General features: G+C 40.4%; 1 protein-coding gene across 2 annotated transcripts; it reads right to left on the reverse strand.

Moving 5' to 3' along the window:
* Positions 1-149: 149 nt before the first annotated feature.
* adgrg1 (adhesion G protein-coupled receptor G1) lies at positions 150-26,461 on the reverse strand. 2 transcript variants are annotated; one of them, XM_034220594.1, is made up of 15 exons: positions 26,036-26,460; positions 16,335-16,410; positions 13,547-13,803; positions 13,266-13,455; positions 11,480-11,525; positions 11,122-11,236; positions 9,373-9,495; positions 8,257-8,373; positions 5,096-5,138; positions 4,870-4,976; positions 3,969-4,084; positions 3,623-3,885; positions 3,438-3,537; positions 2,932-3,206; positions 150-1,788 (listed from the first exon to the last, which is right to left on the reverse strand). In XM_034220594.1, exons 2-15 carry the CDS (start codon positions 16,396-16,398, stop codon positions 1,589-1,591), a joined length of 2,016 nt encoding a protein of 671 aa, XP_034076485.1. In that variant the 5' UTR covers positions 16,399-16,410; positions 26,036-26,460; the 3' UTR covers positions 150-1,588. The 2 variants fall into 2 exon arrangements, with proteins under 2 accessions (XP_034076485.1, XP_034076484.1); XM_034220593.1 differs by having other exon boundaries at positions 1,504-1,788; positions 16,335-16,407; positions 26,036-26,461.
* Between the last annotated feature and the right edge of the window lie 569 nt (positions 26,462-27,030).

A 27,030-nucleotide genomic window follows, 5' to 3' on the forward strand; every position in this document is an offset into this window, starting at 1 on the left:
ACCGCGAGTTTGTGAAGAGAACAACACATCCAAACCCCCAGGGAGGAAACTCACAGGCACAGATCAGGAGGGATGACAGAGCAGGGAAACAGAAATGTGCTTACTTGTACAACCACTTATTGACACACACAGCTGTTCATTCCTTTATGCCACAATAACTTTTATTAACAGTCTATTTACATCAACAAAAAATCATATACAGTCATCTAAGTGACATTATTTCATTAGAAAAAAATAAAAAAGTGCAAATATCACAGTATCTTAACATTCACTGAAATTATATTTACAGAAATATCAAATGTTTTTAAATCAGATTCTGCCATCAGTTTTGTTCAAAGGACCTCAATTGAAATGCAATTAGGAACATGTTGAAATGAAAGACTGTTATATTTTATTTATATAATGTTTACTGAAGGTCTCAACAGGGCCTGGAAAAGTCATCTATTATACAACATTCAGCTCTGAATATGAAACGTTCTGCATAATGCATACATGAAAACAAAAGACAACTCACTGAGGGTCTAATAAAAAAAATTGAAAATCTAAAGTGCTAAAAAGACTTACAATTAGCTACAAAACAATTACACAGTAAAAAACAAATAAAAAGCTTATCCAAGGTTCAAGGAGATCTTCAATAATAATATATTTCTTTTGTAGACAACATAATGGAAATGACAGCATAGACACTTGAAACATTGAGCATGCTCATGTTTCGCTGTCTGGAAAGAAAGCTTAACTTTATTACCAGTTTCAAATCTGAAATAAATTCTTTCCCTTCTATATCTAGACCCAGTCTAGATATTTTATAAATAAAGGCTCCAGGCCTGTATTATGATTTCCTGAGTGATGGGGTCACACCTTCTCCACTGTCCACGAGAAGATGAATCAAGGCTTTTTTAACCAGTTTTGACTGCAAAGCGGATTATGTTATTTAAAAAACTTCCAGCAAGGTTGATTATATTCAGATTCTCTCCATCAGTGCAATGTATGGAAGCCCTGAGAGGCAACAAGAAGGTCAAAGTCTTGGTATCCATGCCTACGTCCAACTTAAAATATTTCCTCTGCTGTGTTTACGACTTAAGAACAGGTCAAACAGGCTCCATCTGAAAACACACTTTTCTTTTACATGTGTTGAGGAAATACTCATTCTGTCCACAAGAGGCTGGTAACATGCAACACATGTTCTAAATGACTTTACATCCTTCTTAAGGAACTTGGAAAGATTATACTGGCAACAGCTATTTTTTACTTTTCTAGTAGGTCCTAAACACATGAGATTTATTTTGAGATCAGACTTAGAAAATGGATTCACCAGAATTGTCTTCTCATTTGCTGCAAACATTATTTACTGCAAAACAGATCCAAACTCTTCATAAGATGACCAACGGACACAAGTGCATGCACAACACTGGTTGAATCCATTCCATCTGAGAAGCGGGTGCTCCAAAGCCGCTAATACTAGAACAAGTGTAGGAAAGCTCGCTCACTGCTTTCTCTCTCTTCAGTCGTGGGTTGTTACATTTCCCACAGAACTCCAGCAGGGGAGGCAGTCAGTCTACATTGTGGCAGTCGGTGGAGGAACATTCTTTCATTTTCTTTGAAAAGGATTCTGCATTTTGGCATACAAAGCGTGACTGCTGCAGCTCTGCTCGCTGTCCCTCTTGCCCTGCTCCTGGGCCTTCAGCATGTGTTGCCGGGTGGAGCCGGTGCTGCTGGTGCCCAGAGTCGATCCTCCGCTCTCTTTCCTCAACCAGTCCAGCATGTAGAACCGCAGCATGAGGAGGAACCCTGAGAGGAGGGGGCAGAACCAGGGGTCAGTCATTCATCTGTGTTCTTTATCTATTTCATCTTTTCAGCATAACTCGCCCTTTAGTGTTAGCATGTTAGCATAGAAAATGCTCTTAATGACCAAGTAATGTGAAGCAAAAATGGGGTTGTGTTGAATTGTTTGGACCCGATTCAAAAACGAGTGCCCTGCATGTGAGAGGAAGCAGCTTTTCCTCTGATAGGCAGCAGTAACAGAAGGCCTTGATAAGCACGGCCATTGTCTCGTTCCCACGCTGATACAATGGGCTACTGGCTCAAAATATAGTCAGCAACAAAACAACCCTGATTATATCAAGTGAAACCTTCGGTGAAAGTGGTTTTGATAAGATCATGATTTTGTGTTTGACTGTGTTAATGCATATGTAATTCATTTATTCCAGGGGCTCAAGTTCTTTTTTCAAATGTTGGAAGTTGAACCTGGGCTTCTATAATAAAGTGTTAAAGCCAAATACAGACACTCGGACGCTAAAGGACACAGATGCGCCCATAGAAACACATTTACACCTCACATGTTATATGGCTTTAGATCTAGAGCCCTGGCTTCAAAGTGTCATTCTAATTATTTCCACCAGGTTGAGCCATTTTCTTATGTTTGCCCTATAAGGCAAATATACACACTGGCCTCTCAAAGCTTAAAATGGAAATCATAACACATTATTTGGTAGGTTAGGCATAGGACTGAAGTTGGTTAAAAGATTGAACTAAGTGAAAGTGGAAAATAATGTTCATATAAATATTTCAAGAAATTGTTCAACATTTTAAAGATATGCACAAGGGTAACAGTCTAATAAGATGGGTAAAAAGGCAATTCTATTTCCTGTTTTGACAGTTATGTGATAGCCAAGCTCCTTATGCTATGTTAAAGGACCCTATTATGCAAATGTTCAGGTTCATTTTTGTATATTGTGCCTCTCCTGTAATATGTTAACATGCTCTTTCCATCTGACTAGAACTTTGAGATGTTAGCCTTTGCGGACCATTTTCATGCACAAAAACCTCTAACACATTACAGTAAAGGGAAAACCCCAAAACCTATTATTTAAGCTAACATTCACAACCATATATCTATCTAAATAACTAACACGGTATATCGCAAGCTCAGACCTTGTAAGGAGTTGAGGATGCAGGAAATGAAGAGCATGAAGTCAGCGAGACGTCCAAAGTCCAGGAAGGTGAGACCCCAAGTGGTCCCAAAGAGGCAGCTGAGGCCCCAGATGCTGAGAAAAGCCTTGCGGTTCTGCCTCCATTCCTCTCTGGTGCGGATCTTTCTGTAGACCATGAAGAGCATCACAAAGCCCGAGGACACCAGGACCATTGTGACTGTCATGTTGGTGAAATAATGGGCCAGCAAGGCCTTGGGGTTCTCTTTCATCCAGCACCTGGAAACACCAAAATGCACTCAGAGGGGGAAAGCAAATAATCCCAAAGAGGGAGGAATCAAATCCAGGAATTATGTAATTATCGTCTTTCCCTAAAAACAGAAATGTCTACATCCTCCTTCCTAAAAAATATGTTGTAACACTTTGTTATTTGCTGTGGTTGACACTATTAAAGCATTACTGCATATTTTTCTCCATAGCAAATATCTTGGTCCTACAAATGTTGCTTACATGAGATACGGGTTGTTGATGTCATCGCTCGGCGCCACCTTTTTCACTCCGTAAATGTCCCCTACTGCAGCGAGGATGACTGTGGGAACAGCAGGGAGAACTGGAGAAAACAATTTCAGTTCGACCATTAGTATCATGTTTGTGCCATGATTTTACATTTCATAAATATATCTTCATGTACTCACCGAAACCGACCGTGTACCACACAAAGGGCTTCGGGGAGGGGTTGAAAATGATGCAGATCAACCAGAAGGTGTGGAAAATTTCTGCACCCATCCAGGCGAAGGAGCAGAGTAGGCTGTAGTGAAGAAGCGCCCCCACCCAGACGCACACGCTCTCCCCTCCCACGTTAGCCAGGACCCCGGTGAAGAAGAAGAGCAGGTTGAGGCAGGCCAGGGACACAGCTAAGCCCAGGTGGATGTGGATAGATGCCTCCTTACATCGCTTGCTACAGGGAGAGCGAAATAACAGGGTTAATTGTAAGGAAAAATCTAAGTATATTTTATATAATCCCTTAAAAATAAGTAATACCTTTTCCTGGCGAGAAAAACGATGACAGCCACACAACTGATCACAGACACAGCAGAGCCCAGAGATGAAATGGCAGTCAGAGCCAGGAGGTGGCGCACTGGGCGAGGCTTTATTTGCTGTCAGGGGGAAACAAAGAAAGGAATTCATACACCAACATAATGTGTTGCTATTCCAAATGTCAGTTTCCTCAATAAGTGTTCGTATTTGTTCAAAGTGGGGTTGTATATGTACTCATCCATACTCAGTGTAGTAGATTGTGGTTGGTACGCCCCAAGTTTTTAGAAACACACATGAGTTACGGCACATGAGCAAAGCTGAAGTGAACTAGTTACTGTATATCTACTTGTCCTATGCTATCTTCAAAGCCACCATACTGCATACAAAAACAGTCATGTTACCTCGCAGGAAACTGCCTCCAACAGTTAGTGTTTCTTAATGTGAGACTTTGGTGCTTTTAAAGGGTTATTCAGATTCACCAAAGTCATACAATAACACAATCTAACCAGTATCTAGGCAACAGTAGACGGGCAACTTCTGTATTGGCATGGTAAAATTGCATTTTTTATCAATGGAGTCTGGTAGTTTGGAAGAGGAAGATAACAGCCCTTTCTGACAAGGAACTGAAGCCGTTATATATGTAAAGTAAAGGGTTACAAATATTCTTAATATAGCGTATATTTAAACTGATATATATTTGTATATTAGATGTCTCAAGTGTTGCTGGTTCTTCATATGCAGCTGTATACTGCTTAGATTAGATGCCTTAACTCCCGTAACTGTGTTTTTCTCCAAAATGTGGGCATGCCAACTATACTGTAGGTCACATACGGAACAATTGATAAGTACACATGTGTTTGTTTCTTGTGTGAAGGCAGTAGCAGTGTTCCTGTTTGTATCTCACCACGAGCACAGTGAAGTATGTCAGATGGTTACAGAGGCACTCAGTGTACTTTTCTCCTTTCTGTCCGACCTCACATCCATCTCCTAACCAATTGACCTGCAACGGATCTGCACAAAGAAAACACAGATTGACACGTACTGTACTTAATAAACATCTCGGGGAGTTACAGTAAATTATATTTCTGACAAATTAATATTGCTTGTTCGGCTGTTCTAAGGTTTCCTACCTTTCCTCGTGTCCCATGAAACACAACTCCTTGAATGCGTTTTCTGAAACAAAAACAAAAAAAGAGATGTGAGTTTTATTCTTTTAATCTTCAGGCCATTTGTATTCATATTTACGACATTTTAAAAAGGTAACCACTGCAGAATTTGATTCTATAGTGATTGAAAGAGTTGCATTCATTTAAGACCTACGTGCAAAATCTGGCTTGTTGCGTGTCACTGTAAGAAATAATGTGAACCAGACATGGTGGCTTTGTGCGCGTTGCAGAGAGGAAGTTACAAACAGCAGCATTGGTTTTCTGCGAGATGAAAGTTACTGTTCTTACTTCACAAGTGGTTTCTGTGTCTTGTTGAGGTAGACTGCCTAAAGCAGACGTCACTGAACAAAAAAAAAGTGTCTCGTTTTGAAATAACATTTTGTTGCAAGTTTGTGAGAAATATCCAACTCTGCTTTTCATAAAAACAATATACTCCTGTGGCCGAAGGTAAACAATGAGCATGACGTGCACCACCAGACGTTTCTTTAATTGAGTTCACCAAAATCTATGTAGCATCAAAATACTTGCTGAACTTTGTACGAGAGATTTTATGTTTATATTGTTTACCAAATTTGTTAGAAATACAGTATGAAAGTACAGATTAAAGGTCTCCTATCATGCAAAATGCACATAAATATGTGTCCCCGGTGTGTCAGGGAACTCAAAGTGTCAGAAAATAAAACTCTCTTTTCCTCCGTACCCAAATCTCTAAACACGGGGGTACAACGGAGCTGATCCAGATTTGCGTTCGGTATGACGTAATATCTGAATCATAAACGTTGCCATCAGAAACAATGCTTGACGTGGTTTGGACTTTATATGGTCTTTGTTTACATTAGCAAGCATCGCTAACCCCAGGATTCCACCGGGTCCGTCTGCGCCGTGTTACGGCTGCGCCGCGGTTTTGGTCCGACCTCCTACAGCGCCATACCCAACCGGGCGCGTTTCAGAAGCGGAACGTCTTGCGTGCCGGCTCGCAGTTTTTGTTGATTTGGGCATATTTCCTGGACAGGCTACTTTGTACAGACAAAGTTAATGATTGTAATAGTCCAGTTATAAACGACAAGATGTGTTACTGTATTTTAGTGGTAATAAAATGCATTCATCATCATAATTATTCTATATATATAAAAAATGTACACCGTGCCAGTAAACCGGAGGAGAACGCTGGCATTTATTCTCCTACTTGAAAGACTACGGAGTGATAGGGTCTGCTAAATGTGTTTATTTTGGGGATTGACTGGATGCTCTGACCGTTCCACTTTCTGTCCGGCGCTATGCAACACCTCGCGTCGAAAATAGACCAGCCGCCTATTTTTAGCGGAGCCCAGCGCCGAGACGCTTCTGGGACGCTTCTAGCCGTAACGCTTCTAGCCGCAACGTGGCGCGTCTGGTGGAATAGCACCCATTGACTCGAGTGGCTGCAATCGCTGTGAACGCCGCGGCGCAGCCGTAACACGGCGCAAATGGACCCGGTGGAATCTAGGGGAAACACTCAGAGCTAACCTGTACTGGAGAGAGTATGTGGGTGTTTCTCAATGTCGAGGAGGCTTGCTTGGTAGCACATGTCTTCCGAGTCACTTGCTTCAGAAGCGAAGCAAGAATCCTTCCTAGCCTTGGAAATCGAAGAATTGTGGAACAGGCTAACAGGTGTGCAGGTGTGCGTCATATGCGTGGCCCGGCCTTAAATGGAGCGCGATTTCCGGCAAAGATTTGGAAATTGGTCCGTGCGCAAAGCATTGTGGGGATTTTAAGACCGCGGAGCCTCTAAATTTCTCGCTACGAAGTACGCCGGCCTTGGTAGAATTCCAAGTATGCTGGACATTGGAACAGTCCTTCGGCAGCACTCGATGACGTAGTATGCTTGAAATAGTGGCTCTGGAGCAGCCTTCCTCGACATTGAGAAACACCCTGTGTAAAAAGCAGGGGAAAAAAAGAGGAACTCACCTTGTGATAAACCCGCAAGAGAAAAAGCTTTTGAGCTCCATACTGTTTCAGAAATAATCCTTTGTGTGATTTGGAACATGATATGGCGTTTAATCACGGCAGCATTTAGCTGTATGTATTTTTCAAGCTAAGGACCCAGAATCAGCCGTTCTCTAACAGGCCTGGGATAGAGGGATATGAGGGATGTCTAAAATGCATGATCTGTTTGGTATTTTGAGCAAAACACATCATAGACATGTTTTTTACATATTTGTATATATCCGAGACCCTATATATATATATATATATATACATACCAAAAATAGCATGATAGGAGATCTTTAAGACAATATAAAGTGGTCACTGTTCAGAATGATAATTGAGATTAAAGAAAACACAAACGTACCAGGGTTTCCGTTAGCCGGTAATTACCGGTTTTTAGCTGGTAAAATTTATTCAAAACCGGTAAATTCAAAACCTGCCGGTCAAAATGTCTGGTAATAATTAGGGATGCTCCGATAGATCGGCCGCCGGTTATTATCGGCCGATATTCACTCTTAATAGTTTGATCGGTGCTCTCTATAAAGGCCGATCAGGAGAGCTGGATCTGATCGATATGGACATAAATGCGAGTGAAGTGTAACCGGACGCGAGAGAGAGATCAGATCAGCTGCTGAGTCAGACCGAGACACGCAGCTCTGCATGATCACCTGAAGCCCCGCCCACTGTTTAGCGAGCTGCAGGAGCTGCATGAGAAACTGACGGGCTGTCAGGAGAGAGAGAGGAAGGGAGAGGGAGGGAGAGGGGGAGAGAGAGGATTCGTTTCTCCCCTGTTATTATTCAAAGTTGATGTAAACTTTTGAATAATGTACTTCATCTACTACAAGTAGTTAGTTTGAATGTAATAATTATGTTGTTTGTTGTTTGTGGAATAATTTATTGAAAAATGAATCTGAATTTTTCGATCTGTTACGATTATAAACTGAAGCAATATAAAAATGAGCCCCGTGAACTGAGTTTTAAACATCAGCATATCTGCTCATAGTCCGGTAATTACCTGCTAACGGAAACTCTGCTACACAACTCTTATAATTATTAGTGAAATATGACCGGTAAGTTTCAAATTTGTCCGGTAAAATAAATTCTGCCCGGACATTTGACCGGCGAGAAAAAATCCTAGCGGAAACCCTGAAACGTACAGGTATGACATCATGGTGAAAGGCAATCCTGATTGGCTCAGAAAGATTGACGATGATCTCGTTCTCCACGGTGATTCCCACCACATCATCAAGAATCCTGGCCTCCTTGTCAACCTCCTGGAACACAAACAAAAACATTGATATACATATGATGATATAACACACCCGACATATTTGTCAGAAATTCTAAAGAGAAATTACATTTTTGACAAGGAACCACTGATTGCTTTACTTTGCAAGATCATCTCACATCACCCGCAAAGGTGATATAATTGGTCTCACATGCAGAGCACACAGCACACAGTGACATGTGTTCTCTGTATTTAACCCATCCTAGTACCAGGAGTCTAGTACCAGGAGCAGTGAATAGCTATTGTACAGCGCCCGGGGAGCAATGGGAGTGAGGGGGGAAGGGGGGTGTCCGGCGCCTTGCTCGAGTGCACCACGGCAGGGCAGGAGGTGAACTGGGACCTCTCCAAGTAACACTCCATATTTGAGGTCTGGTCGGGGACTTGAACCGGCGACCCTACAGCTCCCAGTCCAAGCCCTTACTGACTGAGCCACTGCCACTGTGGTGCAACAGCATTGAACATTTGTCAATTGTGTTCCACTTCCTGATTCACAAAAGCTTTCATCTCCTCAATATCACTATATTGTTTTTTTCTGAATAGGCACGATTCATAGCAATGTAGCAAAAGTATGCACTTATTCCTAAATCTGATTACCAAGTACATTTGATTTGTGAAAATAAAAATCTAATGTGTGACTAGATTGATCCCACCATGCAAAGCTAGGCGAGGTGTCAACAACAGCAAAAACAACCTATATATTTCTGATGTTCTCTTGTACATTGGTGACTTAGTGGTTAACCAATCACAACAGAGCCGTCCAGCTAACCAATCAGAGCAGACTGGGCTCTGGTTTCAGACAGAGGGGGAAAAGAGCAGTATGAGAAAAATAAAGAGCTTTTTGAACATTAAAGCATGGAGACATGTCACAGTGGAGCCACTAAATACAAATATGAACCTGAAAATGGGCATAAAATGTCCTCTCTTTAAGTGTTTCATGCTCGCGTGATTCATGCAGACAGAAAGGTGCGTGCAATCAGAGCCTTACCTGGAACAAAGAGTTATTTTGGAAGAAAGTGCAGACTACTTTGTTTGACTTTTTTGCAGCTTCTTTCAGAGCGGGAGGGAGGTGGACAGTGGTAGCGGACTCTGCAGATTCACCTTTAGAGAACTGAAAACAGAGAAAAGGAACAATACATTGAAAAGTTAGAGTGGGTCAATTTTAGTAAATGCAAGAAAAGTGAACTGGATAACCCTTAACCATAAACAGAACATCAGTTCTTCATATTGCAATAAATACAGGATGCAGGAACAATGTCAAACATATTTGGAGCTAAATCAATGAGTTGAAGCAGCCTCTGCTCTGTTTGTGAGAGTTGTAATGAGTACATCTGCATGTGGATTGCTGGGCACTTAACACAAATGGCCCTATTTTAAGATAGTTAGGAAGGAAAAATGCCAGCTTCCAAAATCTGTCCTGTCCTTGTCAGTAAAATGCTTGTATCGTTCACTTTCATGTGGTTACCCTCTCACCTATTTTCTCAACTAAATCACCACCACTCTTGACTTAAATATAATGTTAAAAGTTACTCATTTACTGAGTTTGAAACCTGCTATAAAGTTAGCCTCTGATTAAAGATGGACGTGCACAGTCACAGAGATGCTGCCCACTCAGCTGACCTGTAATATACTGCGGAGTCAATGGCACTTTTACTGAATTAATGAACAATTTCAGAAATAACTAAATCCTTTACCGTCTCTACCCGGACATGCTTTCTGTTCAAATACAATTGAACTTCTTAATTCATCTTTATAGCAGCTTTCTTTGTTTTCTGGCATGAAGTCACTTGCTTTCAGTGTTATGAACGATTGCTTATACACCCTTTCAATTTACAGCAAAGCATGCATAAGGAAATACATAAGTAATGCGTTTCAGTTTCTGTTGTGTCCCAGGAAATTAGTGTCATTTTTTGGATATGCAGCTAAAATGAAACTAAGATGGAAACACTGTTATGAAATCCTGCTGATGTGGCTGTGACACGACATTTCAGTGGGAATTCTGAAGTGTGAAGTTATTCTTCTGCTCTTATGTACATTATGCTATGATGACTCGATGACTCGATAAAAAGCAAACAAATGGACCTTGTAGAAAGTTTGTTTTCTTTAGTGCCGTTTACTTTACACGTCTTTGAATCTGCGTGTTGGAGCTATATGTTTATTTATAATTTGTAATAGTTAAATATTTATTTTCTTGACTTTTTCTAACATTCATTTATTATTATTTAGTGTAATTATTTTAGTTAAAGTCATTCTATATGCTTTTATTGTGAAGGTGGTTTTGGGCACCTGGCGATGCAAGGCAATAATGATAAACCCTTTGTTTCTTGGAATAAACTGCACAAAAAGACATTCTTGCCTGGACTTTGGATTTTTTTTACAATGCATACGATTCTGGTGCCTCAGAAATACTTTTAAGTACATTTTCTGTTATATTTATTTTATAACACTGAGCCTTTAAAACATGAATAAGGTCTGTAATGTGCTGAAAAAAAGAAGATATAAGTCACTTACATTTGATAACAGTCTACATCTAAGTAATTGTTCTACTGTACAGTATTTCATGTTACAATATGTCTCGTCTTATTTGATTATGCGTGTACAACATTAACTTGTTCCGGCATCTCACTTGCACTACTTAACATCTTTATTTATTTTAATGTCTTTAGTACTACACTGTAACTGTTGTGCAAATGAAAATAAAGCCATTATATCTTTGAATCTTGAAGCTTAGTCTTACAGGCGATGTGACGTTGACGCCTCTGAAATCCTCCGTCATCTCCACCTCGGAGCTGCGAGCGCAGGGATGCTCGATGTTCCAACCAGCGAAGGACTTCACCGCAGCCCGTTCAGTCCTGGACACACACCATGATACTACGTTAAAAACGGTGGTTTTCGATGGTAAAGGAGCAAGCATATTTTTGTAACCCCCCTCCCCACCACCCTAAAATAGTATACAGTTTAGCTTCCTGTTTGTAGTGCATTTCATTACATAGGCTTCACTAAAGAGGCCTTAGAAATTAACACAACGCCATGTGACAAAGGATGTTGACGGTTACTGTGACGGTGCGTTAGGAGAACAAAAGAGAGGAAATTACATGTTGCCTCTGGTGGACTGCTGGCTCTGTTGATCACATAACATTTCTGCAAAAAGAAAAGCACAGCTGGGGATTTAAAACGTTAAAACATGACACTTGAAATACAAACCCCAATTCCAATGAAGTTGGGACGGTTCGGTTCATCCCGCAGCGCCAGTTCTGCTTACCAAAAGTGGCCCACTAGGCGGCTCGCATTCCACGCCCGGCTCCAAGCCAGCGAGCCGGGCTTCTTACCCATTTAAAGTTTGAGAATAGGTTGAGATCGTTTCGGCCCCAAGACCTCTAATCATTCGCTTTACCAGATAAAACTGCGAGACTCTGAGCGCCAGCTATCCTGAGGGAAACTTCGGAGGGAACCAGCTACTAGATGGTTCGATTAGTCTTTCGCCCCTATACCCAGGTCGGACGACCGATTTGCACGTCAGGACCGCTACGGGCCTCCACCAGAGTTTCCTCTGGCTTCGCCCTGCCCAGGCATAGTTCACCATCTTTCGGGTCCTATCGCACACGCTCACGCTCCACCTCCCCGACAGTGCGGGCCGGTGGTGCGCCCAGCCCCGAGGGGCCGGGATCCCACCTCAGCCCGCGCGCGCGCCGTCCCTCACTTTCATTGCGCCACGGGGTTTTGACGCTAAAAAAAGAATAGAGATTTGCAAGTCCTTTGCAACCTATATTCAATTGAATACACTACAAAGACAAGATATGTGTTGTTCAAACTGATAAACTTAAATATTAACTTATTTTGAATTTGATACCTGCAACACGTTCCAAAAAAGCTGGTACAGGGGCATGTTTACCCCTGTGTTTCATCAGCTTTCCTTCTAACAACACTGACTAACCGTTTGGGAACTCAGGACACTAATAGTTGAAGCTTTGTAGGTGGAGTTCTTTCCAATTCTTGTTCACGACTTCAGTTGCTCAACAGTCCGGGGTCTCCGTTGTCGTATATTGCGCTTCATAATGCGCCCCACATCTTCAATGGGAGACAGGTCTGGACTGCAGGCAGGCCAGTCTAGTACCCCCACTCTTTTACTACGAAGCCACGCTGTTGTAACATGTGCAGAATGTGGCTTGGCATTGTCTGGCTGAAATAAGCAGGAACGTCTCTTTCATGGCAGCACATGTTGCTCCAAAACCTGTATGTACCTTTCGGCATTAATGGTGCCTTCACAGATGTGCAAGTTACCCATGCACACCCCGATACCATCACAGATGCTGGCTTTTGAACTTTGCGCTGATAACAATCTGGATGGTCCTTTTCCGCTTCACTCACCTGTTTCCAATTAACCTGTTCACAAAGTGTATCAGTTTGAACATTATATATCTCATCTTTGTAGTGTATTCAATTGAATTTAGGTCTAAAAGTATTTGCAAATCATTGTATTCGGTTTTTATTTACGTTTTACTTAATGCCCCAACTTCATTGGAATTGGAGTTTGTATGACTCTAAAGACAATTTTAAAACCATCTTTAAAAGGATAACATTCACCCTGGACAAAAGGAACATTTTAACAAGCAGTGACCTATAAAACCATACAGAAAATGTATGTACAATCAGAAAATAAATAAGATAGGATAGAAAATGAAAAGAAAATATAAGATAGAGCATCATTAATCCCTGTGGGGAAAGTTTGTGTCAAAGCAGCAACAGAATAACAAAATGAAACACAGATAACACCTCCAGCAGGGAAAAGTAAACAAATAACAACAATAAGATACAACAAAACACTGAGTAGCTGAATTTACATATAGACAGATATGAGCTGTAGATAATATTCTCTCTTACTGCAGTTGATTGGTTGTGCTGTGAAATTGTAGTGAGTTCGTGTTTTAGAGGAGATGAAATCAGTTTTGATGATTCCATTCTTGATGCCGTAGGGGGCTTGGTCTGCTTTGGGACCGTCAGACAGATCGGTGCAGCAGGAGGAACCCTTTAGGCTGCCAGGGTAGCACAGAGTCAGGTTCTTTCCTCCCACCTGTACAACAAAAATAAAAGCCAGGGTTAGATTCCACTGCATGGAAATTCCTCAACAAATCTGCTGCTAGCCTCCTTCTTTTCTGATTTACCTGCAGCATCAAGTGGTCCAGCAATGGGTCCCAGTACAGACAGAAGGGAGTTTCCTCCTTCAAATTCAGTCCAAGCTGGATCTCATTGGCCTGTTTACACTGAGCTGTGATCTGGCCCTCGATGGACAGAGCGCTCTGATTGGCTGAGACTGAGATCCCGCTGCAGCCTTTGGAGAGGTTGACGTTCAGACTCAGACTGCCCTTACCGTGTTGCCACAAGCCACAAAACTTCAAGTCCAGGTCATTTTCACAGGAAGCTGAAAGAGACAAAACGTAGTCACACATTGGATTGATGTTTGGTATAATTTATCTGAAATACATTGATGAGCTCACACAACAAAAAAGTGGTCATAAAAAAAAAAAAAACATTGATTGAGTGTTATTTTTCCAATATATTTTCCAATATCCTTATACGCTCAATTAATGGTGATAAAACATTGTGGAGGTTCTAAATGTAGTAACAAAAATTGTCACCCAGTAGGGCTCGAATATGCGAATATTCGTTTTGTTGGAGTACTATTCGGGTTTCAATTTCGTTATTCGTTTCTTTTTTTCAAATTGAATTTATTGAAAACTCCAATATCAACGTAAGAGCTTGCGTCTCTTCGGGGGGTGCTAACACTTAACCATAAACGTTATCGTTTACTTTCTCTGTCTTTATATTATATATATATAGATATTACTTTTTCTCCGTTAATCTCCATCACGTTGTTTCCATAGCAACAACAACTTCCTGTCAACAGCGCTAACTCTCCTTCAAAATAAAAGCATGTCCATACGAAATAGGAAGCCAAGCCAAATTACACTTAAGACACAACTGCAACGAAAGTAACAAACACAATGCAATATCCTTTTCAATTTCAAAGAACACAAATTGGTTTACATACATTAACAAATAACTATAAAACAACAATACTGTAGAATAACAATGGCGTGAAAAAAAAAACGAAATACACGTGTTGAAGCGGTTCGCTGCTGATTACTACAGAATATCCGGAGCCCGAAAAATGGTATTCGGGAGAGCCCTATCACCCAGCTTATAGTACATGTCGAATTGCGGAATGGAAGCGTTAGGCTCTTTCACACCGGAGTACTTTTCCCAGGAATAGTTCCGATAGTTCTTGGGATTTTGCTTTCACATCAAAAACATCTGGAACTAGAACCTAGTTCATGGGAACCTTTTCACCCCTTTTCAGTCCCTGCTCGAGAGGTGGTACTTTCCTGGGAAGGAAAAGGTTCCAATTTCTGATTGGCTGGGTGAATTGCAAACCACGCCTCGTAAAACTCCGAAAAGTCTTGTGAAGCCGCCATTTTATTTGCTCGCATTAGCATTATTAGCATTAGGCCAGTGCACCAACGGAGAAAGACATGGCAACACAAAATAAAACACGGGAGCGGTGGAATTATGAGGAGGTGTCTGCGCTTCTGGCGATTTACCCGGAAGACACGACCCAGAAGCTTCTACTGAAGCCAGTCCCCTACTCCGGGGGACTCCGGGACTTCGGGTGGCAGTATGCACCGTGAAGTTGTTTGCGGCCTGCCAGTAAACCCAAAGCAGAAGAAGAAGAAGTGACGTCAGCGGCTCATTTGCGTAATCCTCCCTCAGGGACTTATTCCGGTGTGAACGCGATTTACTTGGACAGTTCCGGGACTAAAGAGTTCAGCGGGACTAAGTACTGGGAACTAAGGACGGCAAAGTACTTGGTGTGAAAGCAGCTATTGATGCAAGAAGAAAATGCATGAGTTGTTGCTGCAACGAATAAAAGCCCCTTTGGCGTGCAACAAAACATTTGTGATGTGTGTTAAGTGATGTGTAAATATACACATGCAGGTGTTTCAGTCAGTGTCTGAGAGTTCATTTGACAACCTCAACATTTAAATGACCTTTACTGGTACCATGCTTTAATTTACCTCAGAGAGGACAGCAGAAAGGTTACACATTTTCTGTTGCACACTGAAAACCAGCCTGTTTTGCTTGTACTTGGCCATAAAAGGTATGAATATGTAGCACTTAAAATGGGTTGGCTTTGAAGCGGATGCACCTGCATGTTTCTTGTTGGTCTGAGTTTGTATGTTTTATGGTTAATTGCACATTGCTGTTGATAAAAGCGTTCCTTTTTGCCTGCAAAATGATCCTTCTTGTTGTTTTAAAAAGGAGGCACTTCAGGTGCCTAATTCTCACAATGTTACAGTTATCGTATATTGTTAAACATAAAAAAGAAAGGCAATTGGCTCATGAGTTATACCATTACCTGAGAAATGGTGTTGTCTGTCATAATAAACATGTTGTGTATTTTAGAAGTTTCAGAGACAGCTTCATCCCGCAGGCAATAAGACTGCTAAACAACTGAAACTATTTCATAACATTCATCTGCTACTTAGTAATTATTTATCTATTATCTAATATATCATTCCAATAACTTGTATTTTTTTTTTCTCACTTTTTAAAAAACTATTTTTCTTTTTGTATTACTTTTAATATAGTATACTTTAATATTGTTTTACTATTGTCTGCTTATCTGTATTATTGTGTTGCATTGTTGGAGAAGCCTGTGACCTAAGATTTTCAACGACATAAGTACTCTGTAGCTATGTTAGTTTGACAATAAAGAACCTTGAACCTTGAAGTCTATCATAAATTGTATTAGAATGTCTAGTCTTGAATACGTCTGAAACACCACGTACACAAACAAGCATAAAGTTGAGCAACACTGTTGAGACAATGAAAAGGAGTTTAAAAAAGCTTCTTAAGATAAAAGGTGCTTTTTTCCATGTGTGCTTATCTTACCTGTAGAGATGAGGATGAAGAAGAGGAGCACCACCCTCAGATTATTCATTAGTCGGGGCTCCATTTCTAACTGCTGCTGTTGGTGAGAAAGAAATGCAGTTGTAAAAGAGGAACACACATATATATATATATGTTATTTCTGCATAGGCAACACATTAAAAACGCCCACCACTGCACGTGCTGTTGGTAAAGTGGAGGATTCAAGGAAAAAGCCAAACTGTAAAAGGCACATTTCAATAAAAGGAAAACATATCTAACATTCTTTCTTTCCAAACACACATCCTTAATAAAACAAAAAGTCTCTATCTCGAGGCAGCATTGGTTAGACTGAACACGTTTCTTTAAATGATATAATTCTTACTGCTTTCTTATCTACACTCTTATCAATGAATACAAATGAGTTCATGCCGAAAATACACAGGGGACCTTTCTGCGCTGTTATCAATGGAAACAGTCTTTCCTTTTAACTGACGCACACACATTCAGCCAAGCCCTCCAACAATGCAGTCTTTCCTTCACACTAGCAAGTAATAAGTAACATAGCCGATTTGTTTTTATATCAACACACCACAGACAATAAGAGCATGGATTTCCCAGAAAAAACACAACTTTGCATCAAATTAGACATCCTGAGAATCATGTGAGTGTTACCACACAGACGTGTGTCAATTTACCACACACACACAACTCTGTCATCAAACAATTCATACAGACAGTCGTCAGCGACCAGACTTCAAGGTTTTCTTGCTGCTAGCAGTATGATAACTCAGCTTTGTCACAACACTGGCACATTCACTGTGGTCACACGTTGCTATTTGAAACACATCAAATAAACACTGGATCTGTGATGACTGTGGAGTTACGTGCGTGTGCGACATATATAGTGGGATGTGTGTCTAGTACTGTCTACATCCAGACGGTAGCTTTTTAAGGGGAAACACAGCAGCCGCGGTCGTCGGCTCAACATCTTGAGATGGCAACAGGTTGAACCACAGAGAAAAAGACAGACGGACAGAAACTGAGAGAAAAATAAAAAAATATCAAGCTGCATATTCTGGGGGGTTTGGGGGGTGGGGGGCTGCTGGTCAGTGGACTATTTATAATTGTAGGGTTAGCTGAAGCACACACCTGATACTCGAGCAGAAACAGAGCCGTGGACAACCTCTCATAGACAGACTGATAAACAAAAATACACAGAAATGTCAGCAAAACGTAGAAATCCTGAACTTGTTGTGACACTTTAACAGTAGCTTGCATCCCTTAACTTTGAATGTAATCAGTCTGATTCATGTGTTTCAAAGTTCTTTACACAAAATCAGCAGTGCGAGCAGCATATATCTCCTGTTGGGACTTGATCTAGCTCGTTAACCTTTAGCTTATATAGGATGGTATCCTGCTAAATTCCCTGCACATAGCAATCTTTCAAAGGCTGTCTGGAACCTCAAAACAGCAAAAGTCTCACTACAGAAGTCACGATGTCGATGAACAACTGCAATGAAACTGTACCAACAGTTCAGGCTTTTGGATTGCAAAACACTGTTTAAGTGTCCTTTATGAGATTTGCTTGAAATTGAATGGTGTTTAAATTAGAACACACCTAGGTTCATAGCTTCACCAGGCTTTAACTTGTGTTTATATAAATATCTTTATTCTATATTTTTTTATGTATTGCCCCTTCTTAGGTTTCTATACATATTTATTTTTTGACTTATCATTCATTAGATTTCATTCTAAAATGGAGCAACTGTCACTTAACCAAATGTCCCCTGGGATGAATAAAGTAGTTGTGGTGATTCTTATTTAGTGTTAAGACTTTTGAAAACTTGACATTGGCAACACTTTTAAAAAACACATTTATTTCTGGCATTAGGTTAGTGGAGCCAAATCAAATTATTATACACGTTTGACCCATGGCTGAGCTTTGTAGCAAAAGTTATGTGTGTTTGTTTATGTTTTTAAATGTCATGTTTAAAGACAAAAATAAATAAATGTGTGATTAAATAGTATGAGGGACATTCATGAAGACCAAACTGTTGCCAAAGCATATTTTATATGTATGTATTTTGTGGGTTAAGTTATATATTTCAGTTTTCACTATGCGTTTGAATTGATGTTGTGCATTATGATGATCAGGCAGTATTTACACCGGCTTGTTTTAGGTGGGGTTTTTGCATCAGATAAATCCTGGTGTAGGATCTGTGGAACTGACCAGCTCCAACCCAAATTCAGATTTAGTTCAAACTGAACTCTGAAGTATGTCTGTCTTTAAAAAGGTGATTTTCAATTCAAATGTATTATCAGGAAGAAAAACTAATTATTTTTTACATACTGTAATAAACCATTCTACATTTAAAAAAAATATGATATGCTTTCACTTAGGGCTGTGCAATTAATCGTATTTTAATCGCGATTATGGTTTGCGACGATTATGAAAACAGCATAATTGACAAAATACGATTATTTTTGCTGGGTGCGCTTTCGCCCCTCCCTGAAAGCCCACTCGGCCACGTGGGAGTGACATGTGTTGTGAGTGTTCAGCGCGAGCGAAGATGTCAGATCAAGAGCAGCAACTCGTTAAAAAGAAGGGTCAAACTATTTCCACTATTTGGAAGTACTTTGGCTTTCAGGAGTCCGACGTGGAGCAAAACAAAGTACAGTGCAGGATTTGTTACCAGGTTGTGTTGGCACCACACGCTAACACAACCAATCTCTTTAATCATCTGAAATACAACCACAAAGTGCAATACGACCGGGCAGTAATACAACAAAAAGCAGATGCCCGCTCGACTTCATCCACCACATCATCACAGTCATCGATTCAGGACGCATTGTACAGAGCAACGGCCTACGCGACGAGCTCGCAGAGACACAGAGATATTACAGGTGCCATTACATTCCACATCGCTAAAGATATGTGCCCAGTTAGCACTGTTAGCAACCAGGGCTTTAAGCAACTTGTCAACACGTTGGACAAGCGTTACGCGATGCCGTCTCGGTATTATTTCAGCAGGTCTGCGCTGCCTGCGCTATGTGACAAATGCCGTGGGGAAGTTGAGAGAGATGTGGCTTCAGCTGACTACTTTGCGACCACAACAGACCTATGGTCTAGCCCAGGGGTGCCCAACCAGTCGATCGCGAGATGTGTCTAAAAATAGAACAACAATATTCTGTTTTATCGTTAATGTCCTGTAACATAATCTTCCTGTGCCAGAATAATGCACTTGAACGCATCAAAGCTTTGTGATTGGCCGGCGTCACCCATGTGTCAGGGCGTGGCTGAGGGTCTTCAGTACAGGTGGCAATATTGTCACCTGCCTGCGCTCATCTCTGAAACCAGACCATGTCAACAGGCTGGTGTTTCTTGCAAAACATCTTTAAGAGATGACATGAGCAGCCCTACCAGCATTTGTCATGGTGGCCTAAACATTTTTATTTGGTCTTAAATTGTAGTTCAACATTTATTTCCTGTTACTTCTGGACCATGACGGTGGGCCAGCCTTCAACGTTTAACTGAGTGGAATATGTTGAATATGTTTTACCAACATGTTGGCTATATGTTAAGGAGTTTTCAGTAGGTTGTGACAGTGCACTGCAACATGTTGGATTTAATTTATTTTGGTCTAATTTATTTTTATTTATCATATTAATAATATATGTTTAGTATGGTTTTGGAAGTGCGCTCCAACATATTTGATCTTGTTTATTGGTAAAATATTATTTGTTTTAAAGTTCAATAAATGGTCAATGAATAATCGTCAAAATAATCGTGATATCAATTATTGACCCAAATAATCGTGATTATGATTTTTGCCATAATCGCACAGCCCTACTTTCACTTCAGTTAAAGCGCGTGAAGATCATGTGAAACAGCAACTATTGAATATTTCACACGGCATCATATGGTTCTCTTTTGTGGTTTGGCACTTCCCTTTTCTATCAATTCAAGAGTGACAATAAAAGTGTGCGGAATAGGGTGTTAAGGCGGGACTTCTCAGTGGTTTATGCAATGAACTCATCCTCATGCAGAATGGAATTAACCCGTGAAAATCATGCCTCGGGTGCTCTTGAGTTCAATAACTAATAATGGTTGGCATTTACACATGCTTATATGTGCAGCCTAGCGTTGGTTAAGTGGCTCTCAACAACCAAAGACACAGTCAAGCAGCCTACAGCTGTGGTAGTGGTCTACTATGCTAAAGCAACATGCCGTGGGTGCACCGAGGTCTACATAAACCAACAGCAACGTGGGTTCCATCTACAATTACAATACAAAGGGGTTAAAGGTAACATCTATATATTTTGTGATAAAGTAACATTGTCTGGCAGTTATTTAAGAGAGTACCAGAAGGTCACTTAGTTTTTCGTCATGTTATCTAAGAATGAAACTTCTCATTTTGTGTTTTTTTAGTTTTGCTATTTAATCTGCAATTGTTGTGGAAACAAAGGAGCAGGACTGCTTTTCCCCCGAATCAATCGCAACAAATACCTCTCAAACCAACGGCGTTATCAGTTTGAGGGTCAAGAGAAGAGTATATCAAATGTACCTTTCATATCTTTGTGATCTGATCTACTGAATACCCTGCTGTGTCTCAGTAAACTCGGCTATTGTTGTTCACTTTGGTAATGCAAGATAGGGAAAACTACCCAGCATGCATTTGTAAGAAAAAAACACTGATGGAAACTTCACAGATATAGACAAGGCTGTTTGTTGACTTTGTAAAAGACAGTATTTCAGCTTGTAAACCCATTTTTCTGGTCATTGGTTTCAAATTGCACTTTTTTTGTGGGTTCTCTTTTTCAAAGTGTTCTCTTTACGGACACACAACTGAAAACAGCAGTTCATTCTGACATTCAAAATGCATTAAAACAACAAGAAATACACATCACAAGATCAACTCTCCAACATTAACACATTCATTACACAATGACCCAAATCAACCAGAGAGATTACAATACTGAAATAAAAGCCACTAATAAGACGACATCATATTGTTAGAAGTAATACAACGTCTTACATTTATTATGTAACTGTTCAGTTTGATATCTCAAATCCAACTGACAGAAAATCAAAGGATAAAACAATAGATGTTAAAGTGATTTTCTTTGAACAAAGTAATAAGAAATGATGTAAACTATACGTGCCTAAGTTTAGCGATGGCATACTTTGAACAATGTCCACACGGGCTAAAGTGAAACCAAATCAGGCGTAAGCACGTTTCGGGGAAAGCAATGACACATAACTGAACAACAAGAGTGTACAACACTAATTCAGTGTCACACTGGTGGCGAAGGATGCCTGACTCATTTCAGCCTCACTGAATATAGACAGTGTATGGATGAAGAAGAAATCTAGTGGCACTGAAGAGCGGCCAGTCGCCCACCCACAGGCTGCCAGGGGGGGAACACAGTGGACGGCTCAGTTCTCTAGAAATGTTTGAGAGAATGCGAAAATGTCCCCCACCTACACAGAACCCTTTTGTGTTAACATGTGATTGTGTGCCCCTCTTACCAATGCATAGCGTAAGTGTGCATTTAACATTAAAGTGACATTTCCTGGATACCAGAAAACCTTTATTGACAGCTCAAACAACTATAATCTCCTTCTCTCGCACAATTGTTCAACCTGCTGAAGTGCATGACGTGTAAACTAACTCTCTCTACCCCCACACCCTCTCTATTGTCCCAGCAGGACGCCCAGGCATCAATTCAGCGCAAGAATTTCCCCTTTTCTTTCACTTCCCAGTGCGTGTGTGTGTGTGTGTGTGTGTGTGTGTGTGTGTGTGTGTGTGTGTGTGTGTGTGTGTGTGTGGAACACTGTTCACAGAGTGGAGCATTTCTAATTTTTCAGTGCCCACACTCATTCTGAAACTTGTTGCTTCACTGAACTCGTCACTCCTACATGATATAGAGCCGGGATGCGTGTTATGTTCATGCATGCATATCCTCCACAAAACCCAGATAAGCCACCTGACCTCTATGTATATTGCTTTGTAAAAATGGTCCAATGATTGGTCCCGCTTCAGATCATATGGGGGTATGACTCATACCGACATCTTCACAAGTCTGGTCGCCTCCATGCAAAGTGCAATGGAAGCCAAAACAATGTGTGACACAGACGGAGCATAAGGGTGAGAGACAGAGAGTGGGCAACGAGTAATGTCTGAGCCACTCAAGATATAAGGAAGTGCAGCATTATGTATTCATTTTGAGCTCCGATGGTAACATGCTAAAATGACTGAATGAGCCAGGTGCCTTGCTTGAAATGAAAGAGACCAAACTAGCAAAAGAGTTTCAAGATAATGAAAGCAGTCACACAAAGAGCAAAATAACCAGGACACACATACTGTGTAACACCCAAAAAAAGACAGCATACAACCAAAAATAAACAAGACCAAACAAGACAGCAGGAGTATAGACCCCAAATAACCGACGACTGACACACAACTGCCGTGACGTGGTTGATGTAAAACCACCAGAAGACACAATAAAAAACAGTAAGAGACACAAAAAGACCATAAACAGGCCCAAAAATATCAAGCATGATGTCAAACACCCAAAAAGAGACACGCAACATGACGTATCTGGTTTTATGGGAGGGAACCTTGTGTCCATGGATATGGCCATACTAACTTTTAACAGTGACTCTACCATCATTAAGTTTGAATCTTTTGTGGACGTGTACCAACAACTGTAGGATGGGTTGCCATGACTTTAGTGACGGCCTGGCTGATGCACACCGTCATAGATGACCTTTTTCCCCAGTGGTTTGTTTGGCCTATGACCAAAAACCTGCTAAACGATATGCCCTATATCACGCTATCATAAGAATAGTGAGACGCAGTACTGCTGCTAAACATTAGCATTGTGTGAAGGTTGTGTTATAATGCTGAACAATTGGAAAAAAAAATTGGATTATTTTGACTGAAATCGCAATTTAAAAAAAAAAAAGGCAATGATTGATTTTCAAACTTCATTCTCCTTTGTATTACAAATAGGTTTAATTGATAATGGTGTGGTTTTTGTATCTGATCTGTACCTAACAAGGAAGCCACTAGAATACCATTTGTAGGCCGGATTGTCACAATACTTTGTTCAGATATTTTCACAGCCCTGTACATATTTGACTGAATTCTATTAAAGAACACATTTGGTGATCAGCTGCATTTCAGATTTAAATTTCAAAACCATATGACCTGATTTCCGTATAGTAAAACACGTTGTCAATAGACGACCACTTCCTGCCTTTCTTCAAGACGTTAGAGCAACTGAACTGCCGACTGCTCACCTGAATCAAACGTTGTTGCTTTTTCTTCGTGTCTCAATCTCCTTTTGGAATGAGTGAGTGTTTGCACAGCACTTTCTTTGGTTCAACTATCACTGAACTCCGACTCAAAGTCAAGTTTACATCATTATCTTGCACACCCCCATTTCACAGTAGACTGAATATTTTGTCGGTTTTTTTCACCTTAGACAGTTTCAGTTTGCACTAACCCCAGTCCTCTACACACAGCAGAGTGAGGAGCAAGGAATGTGCACGGAAGAGTAATTTAAAGGAACAAAAGCTGCCCTTTGTTGTCGGGCTTTAGAGCTGAAGTGACAGCGAGCGTGAATAAGGGTCAAAGATCACTGGCTGCTTTAAAGGCTGTTTAAGCCAGTGACTGAAGAAGTAACACAAACCGACATACAGCTCTCGCTCTCTGCAAAACCTTTGCTAACATTGTATTTGGATGTATTGGGTTTAATTTCCAGCTCTTAATAACTCTCCTTAAAAGGGTAGGAAATAACTTGTTTTATTGTGTTGGGTGCAGTAAAACACAGCCCTATCACATTGATGCAACTGATTAGAAATAACGTATTTTCTCACGTTTTCTTCAGAAGAAACACTGACATAGTTACGCTTCTTCATTTAGTCTTTTTGCAAAAGCAGCTGCTGTGAGAAGACTGCTACATTGTGCATTTCTGCCAACAAGGTTATGAGATAACATGGGATACAAAATACGAGAAGCAACTTGCATGTTATGGCTGCTGTTACATTTGTTGACGTATAGCGTGTGGTATTATCACTTCAGGACTTGCGTGTGAAAATGGTAGGTTCCAGTCATACACAGAGCAGCTACTGAAGAAGCTTCTGAAAGTGAAAGCCATGACATCCAATAGAAAGTAGGGCTGCTCGATTATGGCAAAAATCATAATCTCGATTATTTGGGTCAATAATTGTAATTGCGATTATTAAATGCGATTATTTATTGACTTTGAAAACATCCATTTATTGGAGAATTTTTTTTTTTAACAGTATGTTTTTAACAGTTGATTACCCTGAGTATAATTCAACTGAAAAACCAAAAAAAAGTAAAGTAATAAGAATAAACAAATAATCGTTTTATTTCGATTACGTTGTTTTCGTAATCGTTGCAAGCCATAATCGTAATCGCGATTAAAATACGATTAATTTAGCAGCCCTAATAGAAAGTATTCCTAATAAAGGTTGTTCTTCTCTTCAGATGCAACACATTGTTTCAGTAATTCATGAAGGAGCATCAAAGTCAAGACGGCAAAAACGTATCAAGTTGAAGAGGAACGCGAGACGTAATACGGCTGAGGTGGAATGTACCCTAGGCTACATGTGTGTTGGTCCTTGCATTCTTCGTGATAGCACCATAACAACGCAGTGTTGTGTCTGCACGAGTGTGTATGTGCTCCTTTATCTGTATCTGAAATTGGAGGAGCAGGTGGAATGCTGCAACACACACACACACACACACACACACACACACACACACACAGACACACAGACACACAGACAGACACACAGACAGACAGACAGACAGAGAAGCCTGCATGTTATCAGGGCCTAAACTACCCCCCAGCATGGCCTTAAGGTGTGGGTCTCAAGGTTCAGATTGCCATCAGGGGCTTTCTTTTCCTCATTATGAAAAAAGAAGTGTGCACAAAGGAGAAGGGGTTTTGGCAATGAGTCACACATCCACACTGCAATATTTGCATTTCTAAAAATCCCTACTGTTTTGTCATTTGGTCACTTTCAGTTGCAAACATCAAGAGCTTCTAGATCTGCATGGGTTCAAGTGATGCAATGCCCTAGTTTTTTCACACTATGTTTTTTTTTCCATGAGTGAAATCTTTTGATTGCACACATCAGGAAACCACACACTACAGCTGAAAGCAGAAGGCAGGTTAAGTTCAAAGTCTATCTTTGAACAGCAACATGAACACAAACATCATCTCTTGATACGGGACAGGTTTACAGTATAAGGAATGGAACAATACAAGAGGCATATGTTACTGTAACAATACAGATGCCTCCATGACCCCAACCCCACAAAACAAGTTATTATCGAATAACATGAATAGATGAGATATCAGGGGAACATTAAAGGGCTGCAAATCAGGCAATTTAATCAATAATTAGCCAAATGTTACGTGCTAATTAAAGTAAAAAATCATCCCCATTGGCAGCATGAGGTTTGCCTCATTATCAATTCTACAGGATAAACAATTAAAACAAGTTATTAATATGTATTGTAATACAAAAAACACACTTTAATAATTGTATTATTGAACAGTGACACATAATATATTTCTTTAAGAGCAAATGTCATGCTAAAATATATATCGTTTAAGCACAACCCTATAGCCTAGACGAGAGCTTGTTTCAATATCTTAAGGTTCGTATTTTTCCTTACCTTGAGAAGCCTTGTACTGTCGGCAGTTGGGGTTATTGGTCTCCTCCTGTAGATTACAATACTTTCTGATGCTCAGCACTTTCAGTTCTAACTTCCAGCCACTTTCCGTGCAAATTGGACCGAGTAAAAAATGTAAATCTAGACAGCTTTGAAAATTAGCTAATGTTCCACACCGCAGTGACACCTGGGATGGATGCGTTCAATCAGTCAACCACTAACAACGACTAGGGCTGACCAGACGGTTGAACAAACTTAATTTGCCGTCACTTACTGTCTCTCCGGTTATTTCTGACGTTAATATTTGAGAAGGTTAAAGATAAAAAATAGATAAATCCAAAGAACAAGGCACCGGGATGAAGCGTGGACTAAAGAAGTCAAACAGAGCCTCTGCTCAAGGAGAGACTGTCAGCGCGAGCGAGGTGTGAGCCAGAGCTGTCACCCACGCTACAATGAAGAGAAAGCTGTTTCCGGTGAAGAATTTCAAAATACATCAGGCTTAAAAGAGAACCAAAGCACACTTAAATTCACCGTGTTTTTCATAATTGATGTCGATATGAGTTCACCTTCATGAAGAAATATTGTTTTACTCTAGATTTTGTCAAAGTCCCAGTCCAGCCACATTTGTTCCCTTAAGTTTGTAAGCCATATTGAACAGAAGTTATGGCTCTACAAATTGTACAATTTCTTGATTTACTCAATTACAATGTTTTGTAAAGTATTGTTTTGCATCAAATAAACAAAAAAGATGACGTGTCACGTCATGTGGGACATATTATGAAATAATATAATTCCTGATTGGGCAAATGCATGGCATAATCTATCATGTACTGCTGTCATATATCACTTTTTACAATGTAGTGTCATTGGCTGAATATGAAAGTTTCTTGTTGGGATATTAAGTGCACTTGGCCAAAGATGTCAATGCACTGAGTGTTGACAGCAATTTGCATTCTCAAAGTCTTTGGCAATGAAAGCGGATTTATCTCTTTTGTGTC

This window comes from Gymnodraco acuticeps, unplaced genomic scaffold (assembly GCF_902827175.1).
Source record: "Gymnodraco acuticeps unplaced genomic scaffold, fGymAcu1.1, whole genome shotgun sequence".
NCBI classification, from domain to species: Eukaryota; Metazoa; Chordata; class Actinopteri; order Perciformes; family Bathydraconidae; genus Gymnodraco; species Gymnodraco acuticeps.